The 27,833-nt window shown below is 40.5% G+C and overlaps 1 protein-coding gene across 1 annotated transcript in view; it reads left to right on the top strand.

Moving 5' to 3' along the window:
* Positions 1–27,833, top strand: part of pcdh15b (protocadherin-related 15b) — a gene marked incomplete in the record, with an annotated part of 209,215 nt that overhangs the window by 171,099 nt on the left and 10,283 nt on the right. Inside the window, 9 exon segments of the mRNA XM_034214440.1 lie at positions 775–1,005; positions 2,058–2,146; positions 3,636–3,812; positions 4,379–4,597; positions 5,832–5,840; positions 7,052–7,162; positions 19,917–19,938; positions 20,523–20,561; positions 20,703–20,776. Coding sequence (XP_034070331.1) covers positions 775–1,005; positions 2,058–2,146; positions 3,636–3,812; positions 4,379–4,597; positions 5,832–5,840; positions 7,052–7,162; positions 19,917–19,938; positions 20,523–20,561; positions 20,703–20,776 — 971 coding nt within the window.

Genomic DNA, 27,833 nt, shown 5'->3' with positions numbered 1-27,833 from the left:
GATCTGTACATCTATTCTCAGTCCTCCCTTATTCCCTCGCCTTTTTACATGTATGCCTCCATATTTCCTTTACTTCTTCTTCTCTTTCCTGCTTCCACTTTCTCATTCCCTTGCCATAAAAAAAATTATAAATGTTTGTTTCTTGCTGTTATAGCATTACCTTTGATGTGGTGGGTGCTCACTGCAAAATCTGTAGTCTATACTGCCAGCCCTTCTTGTAAAGACCCGGCAATAAATCAATGCCTGTCTGAGTGTGTGTCTGGACGTGTATGTGAGGTTTGTGTGGTGTGTGTGTGTGAATGAGAGAGAGTCTTGATAGTTAGCCAGAATGACAGAGCAGATGAATAGACCTGCATGCAGCACAAAGCTCCATTTTACCCCCTACTGGTGATTCCCTGTGCTATATCAAGCAACACACAGCAGGTTTATCCAAGAGAATAAAATAAATCCGGAAAAAAGCAACATTATATATATAATTTGTTGCTGGAGTGACACATACAAGACATGGTATCCGTTCTGAGCTAATCAATAAACATGACAGCTGCATTTTGTTATCCCCTCAAACACATTGAATCAAGGAGGTGGGCTCACAATCATGATGGTAATCACGCATCATATAATATAATTGATTGTTTAGATAATGGCGATAAATGACTTGATCACAGTGTTTATGTTGGTGCTGATCATACTGGTGATTATGAGGATGATATTGTGGCGGCGTCACTATGATTAGAATAATCACTCGGTCGGGATTGTATTTCCCTCTTTTCACAGGCCCTCGACAAAGACACTGGGAACTACAGCGTGATGATGTACCGGCTCATCATTCCCCCTCCCGCCGGTAAAAACACTAAAGACAGCAAAGATGGCTTCATCATCGAACCTTTCAGCGGCGTGGTGAAGACGGCAATCATGTACCGCAACATGAGGCGGTCATATTTTAAATTTGAGGTGGTTGCTACAGACAACTATGGCCAAGGACACAGCAGCAAAGCGGAGATAGTGGTATGTGTTTATATATACACATGCATTTCCAAACATTTGGACTACCTATGTTGCAAATGTATTATCTTTTCAATTTACACACGGCATCTGTAAAGGAATATTTTGGTCTTGTTAAAGTATATAGAGTTTAGTGACTTGTCCTCGGGAATCTGTTTAATGGTTGAAGTGTATTCCTGCCTGTAATGTGATCCATAGCTTCTCAGGAAGACACAGGTCAAGAGGTCATCTGATGTCTTGTGGGGGAGAAGCTTGGCTCATGTGGGTTTACAATGCAACGAGTCTTTGTCTCGACATCTGGCATGCATTAAAGGAAAACCCGCGTGTTTTAGGGCCCTCCTCTTCTTGTCTGTATAGTTGGGTTCTTGGCGCTTTTAGGCTTCAGAGTTTGCTGGGATCTTACATGAGAACTGTGATACGCTGTGAACTCTCCGGCCGTTCAGGCTCTCAATAAATATCAGTGTATTGACAGGCGAATCCAGTTTCCCTCATTTGATGATGCGCTCAACATTGCTGCAAAGAAGTTTTTACTTCACGGCATCTATTGCACGTCTGTCCGTCCTGGGAGAGGGATCCCTCCTCTGTTGCTCTCCCTGAGGTTTCTCCCATTCTCCCTTTAAACTGGGTTTTCTCCGGAAGTGTTTCCTTGTACGATGTGAGGGTCTAAGGACAGAGGGTGTCGTGTTGTCATACTGATATTCTGTACACACTGTGAAGACCACTGAGACAAATGTAACATTTGTGATATTGGGCTATATAAATAAACATTGATTGATTGATATTGCTCACTGGTGGCAGGTTTATAACAGCTTTCTGCATGTTAAACACTCTCCACATTTAACAACATGGTGGAACTTTATTGCTATCAGATTTATTTAGCTCCCAGAATGACCTTGATTCAAATTAAAAATGTAAAACAAATTGAAATTGTCAAAGCATTGCTATATTGGAAAGAGAACTTATAGTTCAGTGCTTCTGGCCAGCTAAACATGCTGTTTGTAGGTGAGTTTAAATGAAGAAATGAATTGTTTTAAAATGTATTTTCTGCTTTGTAGGTGTCAGTCGTTAACCAGCTGGACATGCAGGTGGTCGTATCAAATGTCCCTCCCACCTATGTGGAGAAAAACAAAGACAAGCTGCTCAGGTAACGTACACAATGCAGCACTTTGTTGTTGATGTACCATTCGATCATAACGGTGGCTGTACTGCAGTATGAGTGATGAGAATCAAACTTAGATGTCTTGAGAAAAACCTGGTCATTTTACAGAAGCATACCGATGACCTTCTGAGCCTCTGCTGACATGACACGTATTGTTAGTCCCTGAGTGACATACTTATCTTTAGGTTAGTTTTATAGTTGAAACAACATCCTGCTTTCCATGTTTAAATTGTCAGTGCAAGCCTTACAAAGTGAGCAAGAGTTCAAACGTTTAATTCGAGTAGGTGAGTGATGCAGTATTGCAATTCAGTGGCTTCTCCATATCGAGTTAGTTATGGCAGGCCTCCATAGGAAGGACTAAAGCTGTAATTGCTACCATGGGGAAATCAACAAGACTTGATAGAGAGCACAAAAAGTCTTCATAAATAGCGTTTTTTTATCTGTAGAATGAAGTGCTTTCTTGAACTCGAGCTCTCACTGGGACTTTACGTTACAGGGTAAATACATGTCTTGATGTAATAATGAGAAAAACCAACCATGCTAAACTTATAGATGTAGCTTGTCTTGTTTTGTGTTGAAGTTTAGGGGAAGTAAGATATTCAGATTCTTGTATGGGAATATGAGGGCATATTTTATTTAGGAATGTTTTTTAGGATACATTTCCACAATGTTGATTTGTTACCTGCTATTGAAACACATGCCCACCCAGCTGGCTCGTTACGCTCATGTTCATTTGCACACTTTTAACAAATGCAAAACATAACAAATCATTACTTGTAAGAAGAGGCAGGAAAGATAGCTGTTATTTTTTTAACCCTCCACATAATCTTAAAAACTGTTATAGAGAAGACAAGATTTATACACAGAACATAATATGACTACACACGCCTTTGTAGTCCTCCCTCTGTCTCTTGAAGCTAACATTAAACCATCAAAGATATTCTTTTGACGTTCAAAAGAAATGGGGCGCAAGCACTGAATGAAATGACCTTATCAACACCCCGGTGGCAGCTTAAATGCTACTTTTACTTTCCTCAATTTCAGTTCGGTCTGTTTCGGAAGTGTTCCCCCACAGTCAGCCAAATGTGTTTTTACTAAACAAACACTGCATGATTCATTCTACGCTATGGTAGTTCTGCCTGTTCACAGCTTTGTCTGTTTCCTGCTTACTCAAATGACTTAATAATGAGGTTTTAAATACAAATGTTTAGATATATTCTCTTTCTCTTACTCACACACCTGCACACACCTCAGTTCCTGCTGTGTGCAGGTGTTTCTGGTTGGACACACTTTCACACAGCGTGAGTCTGCCTAGCTTACAGGAAATGAAAAAACATGTGTGTTTTCGCATGTCTTTTCTGTGTGTGGTGTGTCATAAAAGTCTTGTTTGTACGTTTATGTATGTACATTAATGTGTGTGTTGTGACTGTTGTGTTATCCCATCAATAAATATATCTTATTTCTTAATCCTCAGCATTTTGGAACGGTACGTCCAGGAACAGGTACCGGGAGCAAAGGTAGTCGTGGAAACCATCGGGCCCCATCGCCATGGTGAAGGAATGGAGCAGGAAGACTACACCAAGTCTGACCTCATGATTTACGCCATCGACCCGCTGACAAACAGAGCCGTGTCTAGACAGGAGCTCTACAAGTAAGAGCTCTGCCAAAAAGATAATGAACGTTACTCCATCCATGAGATGTAAAATGGCAGCTCTCCAAAGTCTTTATATTATAAAATGTGAAAGGACTCAAATTAATTGAACTGTTGCAAATAAGTAATTTTGTAATTAAATTGGCCTCAATTCGTTTTTTGGAGTTCTTTCTGGCAGCTTAGCCAATAAATTAGAAAAGTACAAACAAAATGTTGCTCGTCCTCGCTTTGACTTGAAGCCTTTTGAAGGGTGAGGAGTTTTGATCTAAAGTGACTCCGATACACTTCAATACTAAAGACATGTTGACTGCAGGGGTTGGGATTGAACCAGGAAAACATCAGATTTTCAGATCAGTAGTATAACAAGTGGACAGGCGTGTTGTTGTGGTTGTACCGTGAAACTGACTGACTTAGTAAACACTTTACTGCATAGAGAACTGTTTTACATCTAGCTGTCATTCTTGCCTTCACTGCGCGTTATTTGCCGTTGTTAATGAGTTGTAGATTTGAGTGTTTACACCAAATAAACACGGCGTCAGTTTGATCATTGATTTCTAACCCCAAAGGTTTCTGGATGGTAAACTGTTGGACATCAATAAAGAGTTCCAGCCCTTCCTCCCTCCTGGCGGGCGGATTCTGGAGATCCGAACCCCTGAACTGGTGACCAGCGTGAAGAAAGCTGTGCAGACGGTCGGCTACACAGAGGGGGCGCTGCTGGCTCTGGCCGTTATCATCATCGTCTGCTGCGTCCCCGCCATATTTGTAGTCATCTTCACTTACAGACAGTACGTTTGAATTACTTGTTATATTTCTCACAGTTTTGGTATAAAAATGGCACTTAATCAAGGACAATAGAAATGTAACTTGTAATTTGATTGTTTTATAATACTCTACACTTTCTTCGCAAAAATCCCATAAAGAGAATGACTCCTCAGTTAGAGGTTATTTGTTATTGCCTGTCTATCCAAAGCCTGATAGCTTGTTAGTCAGTGCTTTAGACTTCTATTATTGTCCAAAAATGGGCACCGCAGTCAATCTATAATTCCTTTATTGTCTCCATACTGCTATGAGTACACCGAATGATTTGCTGAAAATATTGGTCAACAAATGCAGCGGTTGCTCCTGATGATAAACATTGGCCAACTGTTTTGAGATGTAGTTATTAAATATACTACATATGTTTGGCAATATTTTAAGGATGTATGTCCTCACTAGGAACATATGTGTTGTTACAGTGTAACCCTCATAGCAGTTATCAAATCTCTTGTATTCTAACATATTTTTTGGATAAGGCCTTCCAGCCATTGCTATAATTGTAGTTGTCTGAAAATAAACCATATATTTCAACATTAATTTAACACAACTAGAGTATAATGTATGAATTAGGTACTTAAAACATATGAAGAAGGATTTGAATTTGAATAGGAATTCTAACAAAGAAAATAAGTCGTTTGGAAACTTGTGAATTTCTTTTAAGCGAAAGCAGACAGTCAGAAAAGTAGACGGTCTCTCCCGTGGGATGTCCTCGAGCAGCATTTATCATTTTATCACCTGAGCCAGTCACTTCCCAGGATGATTCAGCGTGGCAGCCTGTCCCACGGTGCCAATTCTAATAGTTTGTTTAGCTAACCACCGTGAAAAGCTATTAATTTCATCCGTCTCCCAAACATATAAACAAGCAGACACACACACTCACACAGACACATATAAATTGGATCAGAGCATTTTGGAGAGCTTCTCATCCTGCTGAGGAAGAGAGATGAATAACAACGGACTGAAGTGGAGAGAGGCGAGGAGATGAGATTTGAAGAAAGGAAAAACAGAGCAGTATTCATCAGCATAATAATCACTAGTCTCTGTTGCTAAATTACTGTAATGAAGACCGATTGTCCAACCGGGTTGTAAATTATAATAAGTAAACCTGGCTAACAAGAGGCACTGTGTGATTTATGGTCCTAATAATCACTAATCTTTCCCTCTCTTTCTCTTTCCCCCGTCTGCTGCGTCTGTCTCCACCAGATTCAAGGAGTGAGTACTGTTTTCTTAATCCCATGCTAAAATATTAATGTCACTCCTGTCTTAAACAGCTCTCATTGTGATTAATGTGTTGACTCTCGTTGTACAATGAAGTGGTTGAGCTCAGGAAGGGCGAGGAAACAGAAAGGACAGCAGACAATCAGCCAAATGAAGAACATGGATTCAGTAAATGTCCGAGTCTGAGGCTTTTATTAGGATATATGATGTAGCATGTCAACTCAGGATAATGTTGAGTGGCCAAGAAAACCAATGGCAGTTGGTTACGCACATTACAGATTAACATTTTAATGGTTTGGGAAATGAGTGAGTAAAACATGAAGTGAACACGCTGCACCAGAAAGTACGTTATTATTATTATTATTTAACATCAGGCCCTCATGAAGATAATAACCACAACTAATTCAAGAGAATCTTAGGAAATGAAGGGAAATTCAATCACTTTTGGACACAGAAGACACTGCAGCATTATGTTTTATAGTCTGTCACTTAGAGAGGCACATTTAACAAAGTGTATCAAGGGGGAAAAAAGGACCCAGTATGCCACTCACTAAATTACTGCAGTCAGGCTTGTAGCTCTATGCTAACATGCTCACAATGACAAAGCTAAAATGCTTAGCAGGTATAATGTTTACCATCTTAATTTAGCATCACAGCTTGCTAACATTTGCTAAATAGCATTAAATGCAAAGTACAATCCCTGATAGGAATGTTTTGTAGGTATTTTGTGATAAAGCAATTATTCTTCTTATTGTACTGAAATAGAGGACATCTTAAAGGATGAGCAAAGTGATAGCAATTCATCCTGAGAGGGATATGTGTGGGGAAAAAGGTCTCCATCCAACAAAAAAACAAATAGAAATGTCAACCTCATTGAAGTCCTAGAGAAAATGTCAGGCAAACTCCAAAGTCAGTGGGCTCCATCAACAGCGAATCATCAATGTCTGAACAAAATGTCAGTGTTATCCATCCAATAGTTAAGATATTTGAATCAGAATCAGCTGGATTGACAAATGAAAAAGTATGACCTTAACAACAAACACATATAAGCAGTTGACGTGAGCACTGTTTAACGACACATACCGAGATGGATCATCTATAAATATAGCCACCCTAACCCCAATAAGACTGTTTCACTTCTTTGTACGGTTGGGATTTTTCACTTACCTTTAAATAACTAACTGTTTCCTGTCAAATGTGTCCAGACGCCAGGCAGAGTGTGCCAAAACAGCCCGAATCCAGATGGCCCTGCCAACAGGCAAACCTGGCGGAGGCACTGCCAACAACCTGTACGAGGAGCTTGGTGACAACGCCATGTAAGTGAAGTGTGAAAGTGGCATTTGCATTAATGAGCCATAGCAGAGGCATTAACTCACATTTCTATGGCTGTTAAACTTCAGCTCCACACTTTGGCAGCGTGCCTTTTGCCTGCTTTGAGAGCTTCGTGGTATCCAGCCATGCAGTCAGCTGAATAACATTACATCTCTCTACATTTTTAAACAATCACAATTTAAAATGGCAAAGGAATGATAACACTAACACTGGAGAAATAAGAAATATATATCATAAACAATATCAAGAAAAGATTACATGAGTCATTATTTTAGATGGGTCTTTGTATCAAAATATAAAAGATGCTTCACACTGAAGTAGAGCTAAGGTTATTTTCATACATTTCAGAAATAATGTAAAAAGGGACAAGACAAAAGAAAGGAAACAAAGATGGCTCCACACACTTGGGACTAATGCACTTTTGAATATCATTTACTTAATGAAAATGTTGGAGTGCTTTCAAACACAGAACCTGAAATAGGACAGAAAACATTAGATTTAACAAGACATTCAGATTCGGCCACCGTTCCTGTGTCACATGTGGGCTCACACTAAAGTTGTTTTGTTGAACTTTCCACAATCACTCGTAGATTTAGAGCCTTTGAAAGGATGTATCATGAGTCTGTTGAGATGTGGCCTCATGTGGCTCTTTTTTGACATTTCACTTTTTTCCAATGGCCAAAATAACTGACACGGCATTAAGCAAAGCCGCGTAACCCGACATCAAACTAACACAACTCAGATTTTTGAAAGCAATAAACCCTGCAATTGTATCTCTCAGTTCAGTGGCGTCCAGCTCTTTCCTTGTCAATTTCCTTTCTTCTAATGCATACCAATGCCCTCACTATACAAAAGATAAACTGAAGGCCAGACATTCAGCCTCTCAATTTCACTTTAAGAGTGTCATTGATTGGCGGCTTTCAATACCGCTGTTCAAAATAAAAATCCTCAAAATTAATTGTATAAGATTGGCCAATATGAGCCTATTGAATGTTTGCTTTGCAAGTAATTTGTTTGTTTTTAAAGTTGTAGTATTCCTAATCATAAGGTTGTGGACATTCAGATGATTATGGTGAAATTACTTTTTATTAATTCCATTCTACGTCTCAATTCCTAAAAGTGCTGATTACTACTCTCTTCTGCCTCAAAAAGTTGCTTTATTATTGGGAAATGTAGCCCCTTCTCTTCACCACTTTCTGTGTCTTCCTCATTTCTTTGTACCTTCTAGCGAATTCAGTTTGAATTTATCTCCTTCCGATTTCTCCTGGTTTGACACATTGGTTGATTTGGTTAAACAAGAGTGAGTCTAATAGTGACTACAGTATATGTACATACACCGTATTAACTTTTATCTGAAAGTTTTAACAACCTCACACAGACACACACACACACACACACACACACACACATACACACACACACACACACACATACATACACTCTAGGCAATTCACTGATAGTTCATTTATAATTCCTCACTGGAGCGTGAAGAAGAAGTTGAGAGGAACTCTTATCAGCATTACATGCATCACCGGTTCCCTGTCTGTCCTTGATATGCCTCCCCACTCCTATTAACATGAGAGCAATTCATATGCAAGATATAACAAACTATCTCCAAATGACAACAGGGGAATTCAGTGTGTGTGTGTGTGTGTGTGTGTGTGTGTGTGTGTGTGTGTGTGTGTGTGTGTGTGTGTGTGTGTGTGTGTGTGTGTGTGTGTGTGTGTGTGTGTGTGTGTGTGTGTGTGTGTGTGTGTGTGTGTGTGTGTGTGTGTGATTAACCAGCCCAATCCTCTGCTAACCCTCCACCAATCCTCTGAAAAATGTGTGAGGAAATGAACTTGGTTATGAGATAATTGAAATAAATGCAGCCCGTAATTTATAAAGACCACCCAGGGCGGTAATTAATTATATTGATAAGCATGTTTAATTGTGGTAGTGATGGTCTTTTGTGTGTGTGTGTGTGTGTGTGTGTGTGTGTGTGTATGTGTGTGTGTGTGTCACTGCCATCTTGTAGAGATTAAATAATCCCTAAAGAGGCTAAAACCTGGAAAGTGCAAAAATGTGCACTTTCATAATGAATGTCCATTATCAAGCTGCTCAGTGGACTGATTTTTTTTTCAAGGCCTTTTTTCAACTTTTAATTACCTTTGGCTGTTCTCTTGACAGAGTTGGGTTTTTAATGTCTGTTTTCAATTACCTACTAGTAATGAGGAGTTCCTTAACTGACTATAAGAGACATTAAATGAAGCATGTTTTTAAAAAGTTACATATATGCAAGGTCATTTAGCAAAATGCCACATGTTATTGTCATCACTTGTTGTTTGAGTTATACACATAGCAATAACTAAAGGTCCATTCTTACTGACTGTATATTATCTGCTATTTCAATTGATTGGCCAAGTTTTTCTTACATAGTAACAGAATGATATGCATTGGAATAATCAGCTATTTTAAAATGAAGTTATTATCTTCAAAGTATTAATTCCAAAACAACTATTTCAAAAAAAGTGACTAAAAGGAAAAAAGCTAAAATAATGTTTTTTGATTCAATTATCCGACATGGTTGCGGGTGTTAAATATTTAGGAGTATTACTCTTTCTTTAACAATAACAGATGTGTGTTAAAATAATTAGAATGTTTTTTATTCCAAAAAAAAGTTGCAATGTTCTTTCCCAACTTTGAAACTTGTCATTTCATCACTATATGTTTTCCTATTCTCATGTTGAACGGCGCTTCCATCCGTCCATCTTCTATTGTTCTGCTCCATCCACCTTTTATCTTTGACTGACAGACAAAAGTGAGTATAGGATGCTGGAAATTGCTTCACACCTGGGATTAGTTTGATACTATGCTGTCAGGTTCTTGCCTTAGTTGTTTTTGTATCCGTTCTTGTCAGTGGTTCATATGTTATGTGTAGTGCCTTGGTAGATCAGAGAGCAAAGCTATGTTGCTGAAAGTATATGGTTGATTGGTTATACAATTTGCATTTGTGGATTTAGCTTGGAAGTAGCCAGCCATGTGCCATGAAGTACCAAGAGAATGCAGGGTTTCAACAAAGACATAAACTAAACCACATATTTTCCAGATGACTGAACCTTCAGTCAACCTGTCTTTTGTTGAAGGGAAAATCTGCATACTCTCAGAACTCCATGGCATAGATATCCATCCCTGCCCCAACAGATCCAGCATTGTTTTCAGTCGTGATGCTGTAGCGTCTTTGTAGCTCGCCGCTTTTAGCATACATTAAATATTTCCTGTTGTGTTTCAAGAGTATTTTGTAATGCTCTATCCCATGTCCCTCTGGTACAGACAGCACAACGAGAAATCTGTCACCTCTTTTAACACTCCTCATCGTTCCCCTCTCATCCCTGTCCTTGTTTATCTTTTTATCTTAAAGTGAACTGTCCTTTCACTTCATTTATCAAACAGCTCTAGCAGATGTTTTATGTTTTTCTGCCTTTATGCTATTCTTTATGTATCCTTCTGTTGTCTCTCCCCTTTATAAAACACTTCACTTAACCATTCGGTGCATTTCTCCTCTTTAATTTGAATTTAATTCAGTCCCTATCCCCCTCTTCTATTTAATTTAGCCTCGATTTATATAATTACATCTTTCCAATTCACTAAACATTCCTCTTCCTCGTTTTTTATCTGCAATTCCTTTATTATCTTTTCCTTCATTTCATCTTTTTTCTTTCTCACATTTTCTTTCATGCATGTAGCCATCGGTCAAACCACAGTGGTGGCGGCAGCGGTGGCAGTTTGGACGAAAACGACCACCAACGTCTGATCTCAGATTTCGCCACACGAGCTATTGCGGCCCATCGTCAGTGCGTTGCTAACGGACGAGTTCTCAACAACCTGCCCAAGTCTGAGTCCAACATCACGTTTCTCTCAGATGAAAACCCCCTGACAATCAAAAACCCCATCTACCATGAGGACGGGACTTTGAGTAGCCCAGAGACTCTTGGGAGAAGCCAGAGGAGAAAAGATCTTCTTGGGGATTTTTCCCCTTCTAGGAAAGGAATCCAAGAGGCCTGGCTGAGGCTGAGCTCTTCTGGAGGGGATGTGGGCTTCGGAGGTTACAGTGGCAGTGACAATGGCTGGGGATCAGGAGGTGGGTACAGCTGGACTCTCCCATCAAGGTTACATCGAAGGGAGATGTACGACACCTTGAGAAGGCAAGTGGTCATGGATCCCATTCAGTGGGAGCTGGAGCTTCTGAAGGCCGAGTTCAAGGACAGTAAAGATGCCGGTCTGGATTCAGGATTTGAGCGTGGGTTGGATTCGGACCTGGGGAGCCCGGGTCTGGAACCCAAGCTGACGGTCAAAGAACAAGCGCGGCAGTTTGAGCAACAGGCGCTCCAGGAAATGAGGCAAAGGCAGAACAGAGGTTCTCGAGGATCTTTGTCGCCGGACATCATACTTTCTATTTACCCGGATTCTCCTCCGCATCAAAATCACACCCCTACCCACTATGTTCTTACACCTCAGACCAGAGAGGTTCCCCCGAGTATCATCGTCACCCAGAGCGATGGAGCGACCCCTCCACCGTGTCACAAGCCAACTCCTCCTGTGTTGAGGCGCTTCGGGGCAAATCTAACCGGAAATCAGAGCGCGGAGGAAACACTTCAGGTCCATTTGGAGGTTATCCCCGATCCTCCATCAACCCCCCCCCCACCAACCCCTCCACCCCCGCAACCTCCCACATCTGCTCCATCATCTCCACCTCCGCACCACCCGTTCACCCCTCCTCCTCCTCTCCCTCCTTCTTCCAACCATACAGGAAAGCAGACTCCTCCTCCCCCACCTCAGCCGCCACCTCCCCCGCCTCCACCTCTCCCTCCCCCTATGTCGCCCACGCTTCTGCGTCATTCCACCTTTGTCCTCCCGCCGCTCTCGGAGGCACCGACCCTGCGCCCGCTCTCCCTCCGGCCGCCACCGCCGCCCCTCCCTGTGGAGCCCGAACTTCCTCGAAAAGAGCTGAAAGGAATCTTAAAGAGCATCCAAAACATAGCGGACATTGAGAAGTCGGTGGCCAACATGTTCAGCCAGATAGATCGGAAACAGATCCCCCTCAAGAAGGTCTTGAAGAGCCGAGCCTCGGAGGACTCTCTGGATTCCTTGGAGGCGCTAGCGTCAGAGGGAGGAGGGGAGGGAGGTAAGGAAGCAGAGGGTCCTCCAGCCTCAGTTCCACGGATTCAGCCCAATCCAAACATGAACTCCATCGTGGAAGAACTTGAGAAGCGATTCCCTTCTCAGTCTACAATGCTCTAGCCTTTGCCTTTATCATGTGGAAAGCACACAGAGGGGAATTTCTCAACAATGTTGGGTAGTTGGCGCGCAATCATCAAGGGACTGTTACTCGAAATAGCTCAGTGTGATGCTGTGCTGATTCTTTGCCGCGCCGCGACTGTGTTCTTCCAACAGGACTTCATGTTTTCTACATAAGGAACAAAAATAACTCGGCCTGATACAAACTCAAGAGAGAATTGTTTCTCCGCTCAAATGATGGTACTGAACAGAGAAAGAGAAGAGGGGGGGTGTAACAGCAATAAAGGCCACAATCTGCTTAGCCCTAATGTGTTCAGTCATGCTATAGCTGGAAACGTCTTCCACTCTCAGTTACTGTATTCTACACTACTTCTCTTTGACGTAAAGGAGTGACGAAGCAACGAGGAGGAAATTATATACAGGTCCATTTTTTTATTTGTCTCCCAATCTCAGAGAACCGCATTGACAAATTCCAGTAGTAGTTTTTTTGAGAGCTAACTCATTATCTGCACCGTCATTATTTTTGTTTTTACCATTTTTTTTTTCAATTAACGCTGAGGGTAATGGGCTTAAATAGCAGCAGATGGGAGCTGTGTGAAATCAAGTGATTATAAATGAGCAAAATGTCTCCTGGTTAACTCTCATTTGGACTGCTCTCATTACCATCTTTCATTCATGCCAAGTAATTGACTTTGTTGTGAACAACAAATTATAATCAATCAAAAACACATGTTTGTTGATGTGCCCACTTGTTGTGAGAAGCTAATTACATTATGTGGTGGTTTTCACATATGCTTCCTGTACGTCTTATAGTCGATTATATAAGTAGTGGATGTGAAAAGGAAAATCGAGGGAGCAATGTTACACCTGCCAACTATAGCGTTTTATTAGCGTTTTGTTAGTTTGGTGGGCTTCAACCAGTGACATTTTCAGTTTCACAATCTGTTTTTACTTTCCATTTGTATTATTATTTAACGTTAGTAGTGATGTAGGATCACTGATTATGCTCTGAGTACAATATCTATCTGTTCTTATCAATAGGTTGCTTTTTGCAAACGTCTTTCCAGCTGTGTTTGTTTTTCAATCAATGCACAATTATGTATTTTTCTCCACCCTGTCTCCTAGAAATTACAATTATATTTTTCCAATTATGTTGTGCTACTGAACGTAGCTGTGACTTACAATTTTAAGTGGCATTACTTATATACGATTTTAAATTCTGCATGATATAACCAGGAAATCTAGTCCTGCCAGCATAACGTTACATTCAAAACATATGAAATGACATGTATATACATGACATTTGTAAGAGATAGGGTTCATCTTTTTATATTTTTTATGTGGCCGTTATCTTTTGTCTTTTTGTTTCTGTTCCATTTTTGTCAAATATTGAATTTGTAGTTTGTGTTTTTCGTAGGACCATAAATATAGTGGAAAATGTCCAAAACATTAATGTCGATTGATGTTTTATTCACATTATGCTTATCGTTTGTATGATTTGTTTCTACAGGCTTATTTTTGCTTGTTTTACTAAAGGTTTCCCTCATTGTGTGGGTACTTTTGAAAAGCATTAATATAAAATATACAAAAATGCTATCAACATAAGATATTCTTCTCAATAAATATGTGGTGCTGACGGATAGTATCAACAATTATTTGTATTTTCCAAAACTTGAAATCACTGTAAAAACCGCCTGAGTGCTGGTGACCTTTTAGAAATGGGCCCTCACATTAACCTGTAGTGGTAGCTACTATTATAAAATAGTCCCCATTTTTTTATCACGTTATTTTACCTGTTGTTACCAAGACCCAATCATGTTCATTAAAAATAGTGCGGCAGTGCTATAGTCATGTGAAAAGTGGAGCATCGACTGACTGACTGACAGTGACCACATTTGTGCAGCTTTTCTTGATTATGCCACAAAAGTGTGCAGAGGGACTCATGTACACAGCCTCATACATCTGTAGCATATTAATGAGGAAATACAATGTTCCACTCTCCTCCCATATGAGTTGTGTTTTTAATGAAGGTCACACATCAGGCCGAAATGAATCTCACCGCTGGAGTTAAACATTTGATGATGTTCTGATATTTCTTCCAAGGGTATTCATTATAGCACAAATGTGTTGCTACGATAAATAAAACACAAAACCATACACTGAAGTAACATCGCTGTTCAATGCAGAAGCTGTTATGTCATGTGTCAGATGACCTGGCAGAAAAAAACTTTTTAACCAGACAAATATTAACAAGGATAATTTAAAAGTCCAATAAAATAATAATAAAATAGCTGTGACTGACTATTTTATCTAAATGCTATTCTTCTTGATCTAAGTGGTATCACCAATTCACACTCAGCTCTCGGCAAAGCATGTGTCCTTTTCATGTATGTTGACTTTCGCCTCTTTGCTCTTTGATATACCTTTTTTCTTTCATCTTTTACACGGCGACATTACATGAAAATACATGTTTTATTACTGTAGCCACAATATATTCTCAACTGGTTTAAATTATCAGGTGATTCTGACCAGCGACATCATCTGTAACAACTTGTAAGATATGTCAGGTCTTTCCCTTTTCCTTTGATGAAATATCTGCAGCTGTTATAAAGCAGACGGAGTGACATATCAATCTCTAATTTGAACTCTGATGTTCAGTTAACCAGATATGGAAGGAAGTGACAGCCTTTGAAGCGCTGACATTGCCTTAAACATTTCTCAAATGCACTTGTCAGTGTGGAATCAAAGCCTGTGGATATGGCTCTGTCAGCAGGCAGACTTCATCAAGAAGTGACAGAATAACATCCACCCCCGAAGACCTGCGTGACACTGATGATCATATCTGGGCAATTTGATTAAATCATAATGAACAGCCACATAAAAGAAGCCCTGATGGTCATCAGTGGGGATGGCACAATGACATGATATGCATTGTCTCCTGTGGAATCTATAGAGCTTTTGTTAGGACACACAGCTTGGGAAATTGTTCAGTTTGTGTTGTTCAGCTATGAATTTATAAAAGGCTCTTGTACTTTAAGCATTAACACACAATCACACAGGTGTCGCGTACTCTTAGACAAAGACACGCTGCATTATACAGGTTGCAGGCAATACTACGGTTTCAGCTGACTGGGTTGAAAAGGTTTTATGTTGAGATTAGCTTTCATGTCATCGCACAGACTCACTACACACTCTGTGTATCCCACAGCTTCCTCTTTCACTCTTTCACTTCTTATTGTGTGTTTTTGCTAGATAACAGACATCATTTTTGACATCTTTGGGAATATGTATTGTTTACAGTGTTGAGTAAAGGCGACTGCATTTAATTGAACCTGAAATGAAAAACCCAGATAAAATACATGGAGCAGCAAATTGCTATGAGATGCAGCAGAGACAATTACATGTGAGCATGTGTGTCTACCAACATGTGTGTGACCACAAATCTCTATACCTATAGGAAAGTTCCAATTTATTCCAATTTACATCCTGTTTTTGTTGATTTGGTCACCATTTCTCTGGGTATCAACACTTTATTTACAAAGTTTATAGATAAGATCCGGGAAGAAAGTTACATTGGAAACATAGACAGGGCAAGGAACAAGAACTGATTATCAAAATGTTTTATTATTTTCAAACTTGATCAAAACTCAAAAAATCAAAACCTTTTTGTCACACCAAACAGACAAGTGCACAATTCTCTATAGACATTGATTGTTCCCGGGCAGGGTCCGAAATGATTTACACTTCCTGTATGTGTATATGTGTCTGGCTACATTCATAAATAAAATAAAAACCTAAGAAATGCCAAATTACCCTGGATCATAAGTACAGTATAAATATAAAGCTGCTGTAGTATGGCTATTTCGGCTTCCATTGACAACACCAAGATGCAGGGCCGGCCCCAGACTTTTGGTGGCCCTAAGCGAGCTTTGGCGTGGGGGCCCCCCTCACTTTAGAGCGTTCTCACTACACACAACACGGAACCAACTTTTGTCACACCAAACATAAATGATTTACACTTCCTGTATATGTGTCTGGCTACATTCATAAATCAAATAAAAACCTAAGAAATGCCAAATTACCCTGGATCATAAGGCAAGGCAAGGCAAGTTTATTTATATAGCACTTTTCAACACAAGGCAATTCAAAGTGCTTTACAAAAAATGAAAGAGATTAAGAAAATGGCATTTAAAATCAGTCATTAAAAAGAAAAGCTAATAAAATAAACATTAAAAAAAAAAAAATAAATAAATACATGGATAAAAGTTACAGTGCTGTCAATTAAACATTAAAAGAAAAAAGTACATGGATAAAAGTTACAGTGCAGTCTAAGATATGAATAGTTCAATTAAAAGCAGCGACAAAAAGAAAAGTCTTCAGCCTGGATTTAAAAGTAGTCAGAGTTGCAGCGGACCTGCAGGTTTCTGGGAGTTTGTTCCAGATATTTGGAGCATAATAACTGAACGCTGCTTTACCATGTTTAGTTCTGACTCTGGGGACAGAAAGCTGACCAGTCCATGAAGACCTGAGAGATCTGGATGGTTCATAATTTAGCAGGAGGTCAGAAATGTATTTTGGGCCTAAACCATTCAGTGCTTTATAAACCAGCAGCAGTATTTTGAAATCTATTCTTTGACACACAGGAAGCCAGTGTAAAGACTTCAGAACTGGAGTGATGTGATCCACTTTCTTAGTGTTAGTGAGGACTCGAGCAGCGGCGTTCTGAATCAGCTGCAGCTTCCTGATAGATTTTTTAGTGAGACCTGTGAAGACACCATTGCAGTAGTCGAGTCTACTGAAGATAAAAGCATGGACAAGTTTTTCCAAATCCTGCTGTGACATTAGTGCAGTATAAATATAAAGCTGCTGTAGTATGGCTATTTCGGCTTCCATTGACAACACCAAGATGTCTTACAAAGAAGTTTATTCCGGAAAATGTTGGGAGACCTGGTTATCTTGAAACTATTTTCTTCATAACACAACTCTGTGACAGAACAGTGAAAGACGGGTAGTGAGAAACGAGAAAGGAAGTCTGTGTTACATTCTGAGTCTTTGTCTGTCTCTCCTTCATTATTTCAGTTTGTCACACACTACGAGACAAGGTGGAGAGGACACAAAGAGCGGGACTCAATCATTTCCGATGTGTGCGTGTTTGTGTGTGTGACGGAGATCAGATAGCTGCGATCAGCGATAGACTTATCTTCACACGCTGACACACACACAAATCACACAGTACACAATGCTAGGTACATACTGCTGGTAGCTATAATCTATAGAGAATACACACATTAACACACATGAGTCATGCTGAAAGGGGCTATTTCATTCTAACCTGTATATCATCCAAGGTCAGGATCAGCCGTTTCATCTTAATCCCGCCATTCATTCCCCCAATGAGCCTTTTCTATCCATCCAATCATATGTCCTTCAATACATTTTTATTTAACCTGATAACTAAGCTTGCATTTCACCTTGAAGTGTGTTTCATAATTATACTCCCATCTGAATGTATTAAATGAAATGCTCAGGTGGTTCAACAATGTGTGTGTGTGTGTGTGTGTGTGTGTGTGTGTGTGTGTGTGTGTGTGTGTGTGTGTGCACTCTAACAACAGAGAGGAGAGTCAGGTGTCCTCTAAAAGTCGCCATTTGTTGTTCTGTGATACATCTTCATTTTACCAGCTCGTTACCTTGGTTTCACAGGACAATACATCCTGCTGGCAACAGTTGAGATGTATGGACAGAGAGTTTTGGGGCAGTTTTTCATAGTTATTTCTTTCTTTGTGATGTTCCCTTTGGCTTTTCTTGTTTGTTTTGTTATAATCCCAGCATTGTGTATTCCTCTTCTTTTTTCCACTCTGTCTAACTCCATTTCACTGTCCCTAACCATTCTTGTTTGCCCCTTTTGTATGACACTTCGTTTGAGGTAGGTTTTCTCAGAGCAGTAACTCTTAATTTCACAGTACTGTAAACCCCATCTGGGTGACATGAAGGACAGAAACTAAAAGTTAAGCATTTTAGGGAAAAACAATAACTTAAGTGTAGTTTAATGCTACTCTTGTGAGTACAGCAAATGTGTAACTACAAGAGCCAAGAGATAATTAGCTTAGCATTATAGTAGCGGCGATGGTAGAGCTAGCTAGCATGTAGTTAGCTGCGTGTCACTGGTTGCCAGTAAAACAGCAACTTGTCATTTGTTTTTTGACCAAAAAGGTTTCACTCATCGTATCACATAACCCACATCATGTAACATAATAATTAGCCTGAAAAGTATGAGTAGAAATATCATAATAACAAGCTACACGGTGGATATAGCCTCGTGGACAACTTAGCTGACATAAATGACCCCTCTGATAAGTAGTTGAGAGCATCCTCTTCGGACTTGTTTGATTTTCTGTCTTCACTTGATGTCAAACTAAGCCCAGAGAATTATGGTCTGGATTTGGGTTGAAGAGAAAGTAAACAATGGCTCTCCGTCTGCTTTCATGGCTGTGAAACATGAGCTAGACCGAGCGAAGCCTTCTGTCTCACGGGAGAAAGGGTATGGAAAGAATTTCAATTCGCTATACGACTGCCGTAATGATAGATTTTTTTAACTGTAATGTTCTTGTAGTAGCATGCAGTCAATAACAATGACTGACAGAGCTTAAATGATTTTAGTATCACATACTTTTGAAACCTACACTATCTCCATTGTGGGCTCTTATTGTACAATTTAAACGTAAGGAAACACATAAGGATATCCTTTAAGATCATCACCAATTTCCATACCAAAAAACCTTATTTTCTTTCAAGGATTTAAATTGTGTTACTACATAAAAATGTCTCTTTTCTAAGCAAATATCTATCAAATAAGTATGTACCAGCACATAACTATATTTATGCTAAACAGAGTGTAAAATGTACAATTCTACATTTAACCTGCACGTTTTGTATCTTTTCTCATAACAAATAGCACTGTAGTCATTAATAATAAATGTTATCTTTTACAGTCGTTTCACAAAAAGTAAAATATCGTTTTAATGTTGACACACCCCATCTACCATTTCTCAAAAGTAAGATATGCTTGTTTGATGAATTTCAAGATTTAGTTTGTGTTTGTTAAGCTAGAATCTGAATATTTACAGCATCAAACAACACCTTGAGTGACAGTGCAGGAATTATTTAGAGATGTTGTCTTTTGTTGAGTTATTCGGTCTCCTTCTCTCCGTTTATCTCAACTCACAATCCCACACACTTACACACCTCATCTTCTTGCTTTCTTTTTGGAAACTGGGTTAAATGTAATATATTTCCAGGGGCCACTTTCATTTGGGTCTGGATTTAAATAGGCCATTTACTCTGTAGTCTGGAAAATGCACAGCAAAGTGCTGACATGTATTAAAAGCGCATCAGACGGATTATGTTTAATCACAGGTTTTCTCGGTAATATAAGTCTCTCTGTTTCTCTCTTTGATCTTCCAGGCGGGGATATGGACAACATGAGGTTGGTGACTGTCTCTCGATGCATGCTTTACAATTGCATGCGTGTTATTGACTTTTTTCCTCTTTCCCTCTGATGTTCTTCCCCTCATTTTGTTGTTCTCCCTCTCTTATGTTCTGTTTGATGTCATTTAGAGAGAGCAGCACAATAGCTGCTCTCAATAGAGATATTTACAGTGATTGTATCTTTGTAGTTGACATTGATATTAAGATGTAAAAACACAAAGACAAAGTTAAAGAAGGTCAACTGATCCTTTTGAAATATACACATACTGGAACAACAATACAAATAAAACTTGAATATAGAGTAATCCATTTGCTCATTTCTGGCACACTTGACCATGAGTATACATCGTCCCCAAGAAGCTGTATGAATACCATCCATTTCACGAAATGCCAACATTTTAAATATGTAATTTTATTCTGAAATCTAATATGGTCAAATCCACTGATAGGATATTCTTTGACCTAGTCATATTGAATAAATTACATGAAGTATTGACTTTACATTTCCAAATTAGATGTTTACTATTTTGGAGCCCTTAAATTCTTTCATTTGTCTTTGACGATTCTCCTGTCCTCTGGCAGACTCAGCAACTTCTCCGACCCTCTCTGCTCCGACCAGAGGTATCTGTCTCTCTTTACTCTATACTTATTTTCTCCCCGTGTGTTTTACATAAGTATAAATACACGAGTGTGTCAGTTTGTGGTGGATTTACTATTCTCTGTGGGTGGAAAGCTACTTATAATGGTCTCTCATTCTAACAGGAGTTATCGATGGAGTCTGGCATCGACCCCGGACAGGAATACTACGCACAAGATTATTACAACTATGATCACGGGTTCGTATGCATATGTTACCTTTGGCTGTTTGCACATATTCTGTTGACTAGTGTCTCTACATGTTTGCTCTCCTGTAATCAGGATGGTTGCTATCCGTCCCTTTTTATACTCTCATACTTGATTATTTTCAAGCTTCTATCATTATGTTAAACTAAAATTAATTCATAGATTTGAATTATTCTGAGAAGAATAAATAGATAGCTAAAAGTTCCCATGTTTGGTGTTGTTTAAATAATTGCAATGGAACATGGTTCATACCAAATATGAGGTTTCAAATATATACTGTATATACATATTTACCATATCATGATACTGGTACATTCATTTCAGAATATATATTTAAGTCAAGATACTGATTTCAACCCGAATGCCCAGCCCTAAAATAATAATTTTAAATACTCCTAATATAATTTTAAAATAAAAGCTCAAACTGCGACTCGAAACAGCATTGTGTTAGAAAAAAAAGAAGAGATATGTTAGCCCTCATTTTACAACATTTTATATTTTGTACACACACTAGTTTTACCAAGAATGACACATACTGAGGACTAGGAATCCAATCTCCTCTAGGTTTTTATCTTTGACCTTTGTCCTCAACATCAGTGAAACAGCTGTCCTCCTACACTAGTGATATGTTTGTCCAGCTGAGCCTGGTGTCAGCCCTTTGGCTGTTGCTTTGGTTAGTGCTGATCGCATCAGTAACGCAGCACGTTACTCCTGGGATCATGACACCAGTGACCTGCCTCATACCAACCTAAACGCAATATGTGTGGTTAAAGTGTTTTTGACTACAGGAAGTCAAAGGAGCTGAAGGGATCTTTCTGTATGTGCATGTTGAATGTGTGTGTGTGTGTTTCCTGGATGCCAGTTAAAAACACAGGAAATAACGTAAATAAATGTAAAAATATTAAACAGATACAATAGTTTAAAGTGTGCAACATATTTGATGACCTTTTGTGTGTGTGTGTGTGTGTGTGTGTGTGTGTGTGTGTGTGTGTGTGTGTGTGTGTGTGTGTGTGTGTGTGTGTGTGTGTGTGTGTGTGTGTGTGTGTGTGTGTGTGTGTGTGTGTGTGTGTGCATTATTCTGCAACCACGCTGCTATCTTCGATGCATTGTGTCACTCTTATAATTTTAGCTGCAGACTCCGGGTAACTTGATTTTATACACCCACCCACACTTACACAAATACACAGTAGTAGACACACATACTAGGGATGCACGATATTGGTTTTTTGAAACCGATACCGCTAACTTCCTGCTTCTCAAGACCGATACCGATAACAAAAAAATGTTTACGCCACTAATTATTTTAACGCGATTAACGCATGTGTATTTTTTTCCTTGGCCGCCCCGTAGTTTCAGAGCGCATCGAGTTTAAAATACCATCTACAAGCTGATGCCGACAGCCCCGCTCCTGCCGCCCGCTTGTGGCAGACCACACTTCCACGCTCACCGGCAGGCACCGACTGGCTGTTGGGAGGACCGGGAGGGTGTGTGTATGTGTGGCTCGAGCGAGCGAGAGAGAGACCTTACGTGCATTGTTGTTGTTAGCATCTGGTGCTAGCTAGCTGCGCTAACGGATATACGGAGCTGTTTAAATGAAAACAGAGGAGCGACATTTCGCCACAACTGCGCCGAGCACTTGACTTTATGCAGGAAGCCAGACAGTGGGACATTGTACGAAAAGTCAGCACACTCAGCAGGGATAGTGCGCAACATGATTGCAGCGTCCAGGCAGCTCCGGTTCGAGCATATGCCTTGAGTTGCACATAGCTCCAACGCCCATACCACCGACGACATGTTTGTTTACTGTCCTGGCTTCACGGCCGCACACCATTTACGTCACAGCCAGGCATGCGTTAGGGAGCGCTGGATTTGTGAAGAACTCCCCTCTTCCTAAACCACTAATACCACAGTACTGGCAAAACGGGAGGAGCCGAGTGAAAAACAAGCCCCCTCATCCCAATCCACCCAAAAAATATATTGTATATTATCGGGGCTATTAATACTGGTATCGGGTTTATCGGGATGACGTCATAATTCCTAATATCGGACCAATAATTATCAGGCCGATAATTATCGTGCATCCCTAACACATACCCTTTCACTTTCAAAATCACACACACACACACACACACACACACACTGCTAATTCTCTCTGCCTAGCATTACGATACTGTAGCAGCTAATCAGGCAGCCAGCCGTGGAGCAGACAATGGGCCAGATGCTGTTGGCTTAGAGCAACATCCACAAAGTCATGTCTGACTCTGAACGCACACCGGAGCAGGAAATTAGACTTTGTGACCCCACAGGAATCAGATCTAATCACTTCATTTGTCTCAGTTATAAAATGTCCGCTTTTTTTCCAAGACTATGCAAATGCTATACTGACCTCTCAGGTTTCCATGCCTGAGTTTTGTTTTTGGGAACAGCTTTTCCGCTGATTATAGCTATACTAATCCATTTGGAAGGATGTTCCATAACCTTTTGACCTTTTTCTTTCATCTGTCTTCAAAAGACGAGATCAAAATTGGATTTTCTCTGCATGTGGGAACGTTGCCATCTGCCATTGGCATAATTCTGATTGGATTTATACAGATGCTGGAAATAACTGGAACCGTTTGTAGCACAGGGCTAATGTTGTGCAAAACAAAAAAACACACAACAAAACAAGCCAAATTATTCTTGCCCTGTAGTCAAGAGTAAAATGCTTAACTGTACGCGCCACTGAGCAATAAGGGATTAAATCTTGCTTTTTCAAAATCATTATTGGCGTGGGTGTTGAGCAGTGTGTCAGGAAGCTGGTTATGGGCACCCACACGAGAAATATACGGTGAGGAGAGTCAAATCTGGCAGTGGAAATGCAGTTTTCAATCTTTTAAACAGGAGCAGGATAAAGGTTTGTACATAACGATACTGACAGGGCTCGACATTAACGACTGCCCGATGGCCCGGGGCCATCTAGTATTTAGCTCGGGCAATGAAGCCTCACCTGCTGGTTGCCCGATCGGGCAATCTATTATGCAGTATCATGCAGCTCGCGGATCAGTAATGAGTGACCTATGGAGTCAGATTTGGGTCAATATTCTAGCGCGCAAAACAATCTACTCACGAGCGGAAAATGTGCTTTTACACGCGCATGAAATGACCCTCGCGCGCAGATTAAACCCCCGCGAGCGGCTATGCGCTCGCGAGAGAGACAGCCCTCTTGCTCCCTCGCGGGAGTGTCAGCCTCACTCGCTCGTGGAGTCTGTCTACGCGTGCGTGAAAAGTTTCTGGTACTTTGGGGCGGAGCCACTGGACTTTGATTGACAGCTGCCAGGAAGCCCGGAGTTGCCAGGTTTGATAAATGCCTGAACTACCAAGAGCCGAGGAGTGACAGCTGCAAGATCAGTTGGACAAGATTGAATGGTAAATGTGTCCATAAAAAACTATTATATTCGTAAAGTGTACAGCTATATATATATATATATATACACTTCACCCGGATTTGCTCCTGTGGGTAATGTCCACAGTACATGTATGATATCAATGTGTACTTGTAAAAGCGCCTCGATGACTTTGAGGCGTGAAGATGGACGGTGTGGCGCAGTGCGCTGTGCAATGATCATCAGATCAAGGGGTGAAACCCGCCGTTGCTGCGTCTGTAAAGCCGTTGTGTCCTTGGGCAAGACACTTCACCTGAACTTGCTCCTGTGGGTATTGTCCACAGTGACCATTGCATGTATAAAAAATATGTGTAATGTGTATTTGTAAAGCGCTTTGAGCATCTGGAAAAGCGCTATAATAAATGTAAGGAATTATTATTAATAAACGGAGCGCTCTCCCTCTCCTGACAGCCCGTCAGAGTCATGCAGCTCGCGGATCAGTAATGAGTGACCCGACAGTAAAACTAAACATAGCCTATCTATAACTACGGTAGTTTGAGAGGTCATTAAAATAGCTATGTGTGATATTCTAACCTGAAGTGTGTGTTTTGTCCGCTCACCGCTGCAGGTGATCATGCAGAGCTGCGTGTCGACTCTTCAGCAGCAGCTGATCTCTCTCTCCCGTCAGATTAGACTTTACTCGCGTTTATGTCCATATCGATCAGATCCAGCTAGTTCTAGCTAATGATATGACTACCTGCTTATTAAAAGACACCTAAACAATAAGCGTCGCTATGCAACCGGGTGAGGCCGCAAAGTATAGCGCATGGGCATGCATTTGTTTACATGCCCACCGGAACCCCGAGGCATTACCAACAGATCAACGCACAATCAACCCACACAGGACATCTCTTTCTCCACATTAAGTGTTAGACATTAGAATTGACTCTTCTTGTATGTCACATAAGTGGCGCAACTGAAGCGGTATTGCACTAAAGGGAAATTCTTTTTGACCGGACATTTTGACGGAAGAGATTTAGATTTGCTGGCTAACGGGAACTCTGACGTCACCATGTGCTTCGCGGATGCGCTCGGCTCCTCGACTGCTGCTCGGGTCTGCTCGGTCAGCTTCCGGATGAGGAGGCATTCGTTCGACCAACTTACAGTAGATAACATTACAAACATTTTTAACAGGGGCCATAATAGTGTAAATAATGTTTGTTTTGGCAGTTATAACTGAATGTAATGTTTTCTACTTGTTTACATCTGGGAAGGCATTTGCCTTCATCAGATGGAAAGTGTCTTGACCAACAACTTAAAGGAATGCTCCACTCATTAGATAATTAATCAAAACTTCAGTATTTAGTGAAACATTATGTTTAAACCATACCCTGAAGAAATCAGCGATATTCCCCGGTAAATAATGATTTTATAGTCAAATCAAATCAAAACCTGTATATTCCGTCAGGCCGCTGCCATTTTGCCCATGTTCAGTAGTCACGTGATGGTCGTGACGTCATCCATGCGTTCACTTTGTAAACATACGAAAACATGGAGTATTTGAGTTCGGACTCGTCAGCCGAGGAAGAAGTTTTGAGCAATATGAAGAGATTGGATGGGGGAATTCAGACATACAGGTTCGAGCATACTTAGTACTACTTAGTAGATACAATGATTTTGATTACTAGATATGTATGCATGTAGTACCACCCTTGCTAGCGATTCCCTCTCTAGTTTAGCATACTCAGCCTCGTTGTCCCTGGCCCTAGAACCACGATTTTATGGGGCCGGAAAAACTGGGGGAAAATACCCACTAGCCGGTACTACGCAGGGTTTCCCACACATAGACTATACTTGGGCGGGCCGCCCAGGTATATTAACGGCCGCCCAAGTATATTTCGCGACCCATTTAGTTTTTAGTTTTTTTTTTTATATATATATTTTTTATTCGTCCGTGACCACGACGCCATCTGCGATCGATTAACTTGTAGACAATGATCCCTCGCTCCCTTGCTCTGATCTCGCCTCCTTCTGGCCTGTTAAGTGGCCTGCCTCACACAGGGTGACTGGCTGTTCACATGATGTGGCCTGCCGACATGGCCACTGTCATACAGATCATAAATCAAAGCCCTTGATTGGTCTCTGTGTGTCATTCAAGCTCGGGATAACCTCAGCTCAGGTGAGGTAAAGGACTCTGAGTGTTTAGATAGTTAACTTAGTCTAAGTTCTCAGTGGGTCTCAAACGGTGTGGTCACCATTTATGTAAACACATATTTCCATTTGAGAGGGTAGTGATTGGTCTAATGCAGTGGTTCTCAAAGTGGGGGGCGCGCCCCCCCTGGGGGGCGCAGAGGCATGCCAGGGGGGGGCGCGAGAGACCAGGAGGAAAAATGGTTATTAAAAAAAAAAAATTATGAAAAAATTCATAAATTGAACAATTATTTATTCGAAAATAATATGATGCAGTACTATTACGTCTGGGTCTCTGTGTTTCATTAAAGCTTGGCTCTGTGTGTGTGTGAAACGAGCCATTTTGTGTGCGCGAGAGAGAGCGCACCGGTACCGGAGATCGTTGTTGTTAGCTTCTGGTGCTAGCGAGCTACGCTAACGGATATAAGGAGTTTTTTCAACAACAAAGTGGAGGAGAGCTCTCCTGTCAGACTGAGAGACTCCGTGAACTAAAGGACTCTCTCAGTGTTTAGATAGTTAACTTTAGTCTAAGTTATCTCAGTGGGTCTCAAACGTTTTGGTCACGATTAATGTAAACAATTATTTCCGAGGCACACGTTTATATGATCATTATAGTTATAAAAAAGTAAGAGAATAAATGAAAAACAGGTATGAAATACTATATGGCAGTAAAACAAGAATAAAGTTTAAAAGGGTGATTTGTAAAATATCCATAAAGAAAAAGTAAATCTGCTTACAGGTCTGTTTCATAGGTGTTGAGAGAGGTATCCATAGATCTCTTCATTTTGCTCTCAAAGTGCACCAGATGCTTTTAACTTCAATATTTAAAAATAAATCTTCCCGGGGGTCCACACACCACCTATAAAAATAGAACTTTACCCCTGCTTACACCTATATGCCGTGAGCTGATTATTGAGCCTTCATTGTAACTGTCACACTGTGTATATGCGTGTGGATTGTTGCAGTAGAAAATTCCTGAAAATACTGTAGCGACCGGTACATTAATGGGAAACCCTAAATGTTTGAGCACCCTCTATGAAACGTCAAGCTACCCCACAGCACCCCCAAAACAAATCTCTGGCGCCGCCACTGAGCCTGACTTGTGTTGGGGGGGGCCCGACTTTTTTTTTTCTCCAAAGGGGGGGCCTAACAGAAAAAGTTTGAGAACCACTGGTCTAATGGATAGTGAGGTGGGCTGAAGATCGGAAGGCTGTGAGTTCAAATCCCGCCAGGAACACCACCACTAGTGTGCCCTTGAGTAAGGCACGTAGCCCTTAGTTACTCCAGGGAGAATGTCCCTGTAATCGGTCATTATAAGTCGCTTTGGATAAAAGCGTCAGCTAAATGAAATGTAATGTGATTAGTAAAATATGCATGAATAAATAAATAAAAAGTTAACTAGGTGAAAAAAGGTAAGATACACTTTTAAAACTTGTTGAGAGAAAACTAGTCTTTGCTGCTGCCTCAAAGAGGAGCAGGGGGAGAGGAGGGAGACAGG

The sequence above is a fragment of the Gymnodraco acuticeps genome, unplaced genomic scaffold, assembly GCF_902827175.1.
Source record: "Gymnodraco acuticeps unplaced genomic scaffold, fGymAcu1.1, whole genome shotgun sequence".
In the NCBI taxonomy this organism is placed as follows: domain Eukaryota; kingdom Metazoa; phylum Chordata; class Actinopteri; order Perciformes; family Bathydraconidae; genus Gymnodraco; species Gymnodraco acuticeps.
The sequence above is the reverse complement of the archived record's forward strand: the minus strand, read 5'-3'. Positions and strand labels throughout refer to the sequence as shown.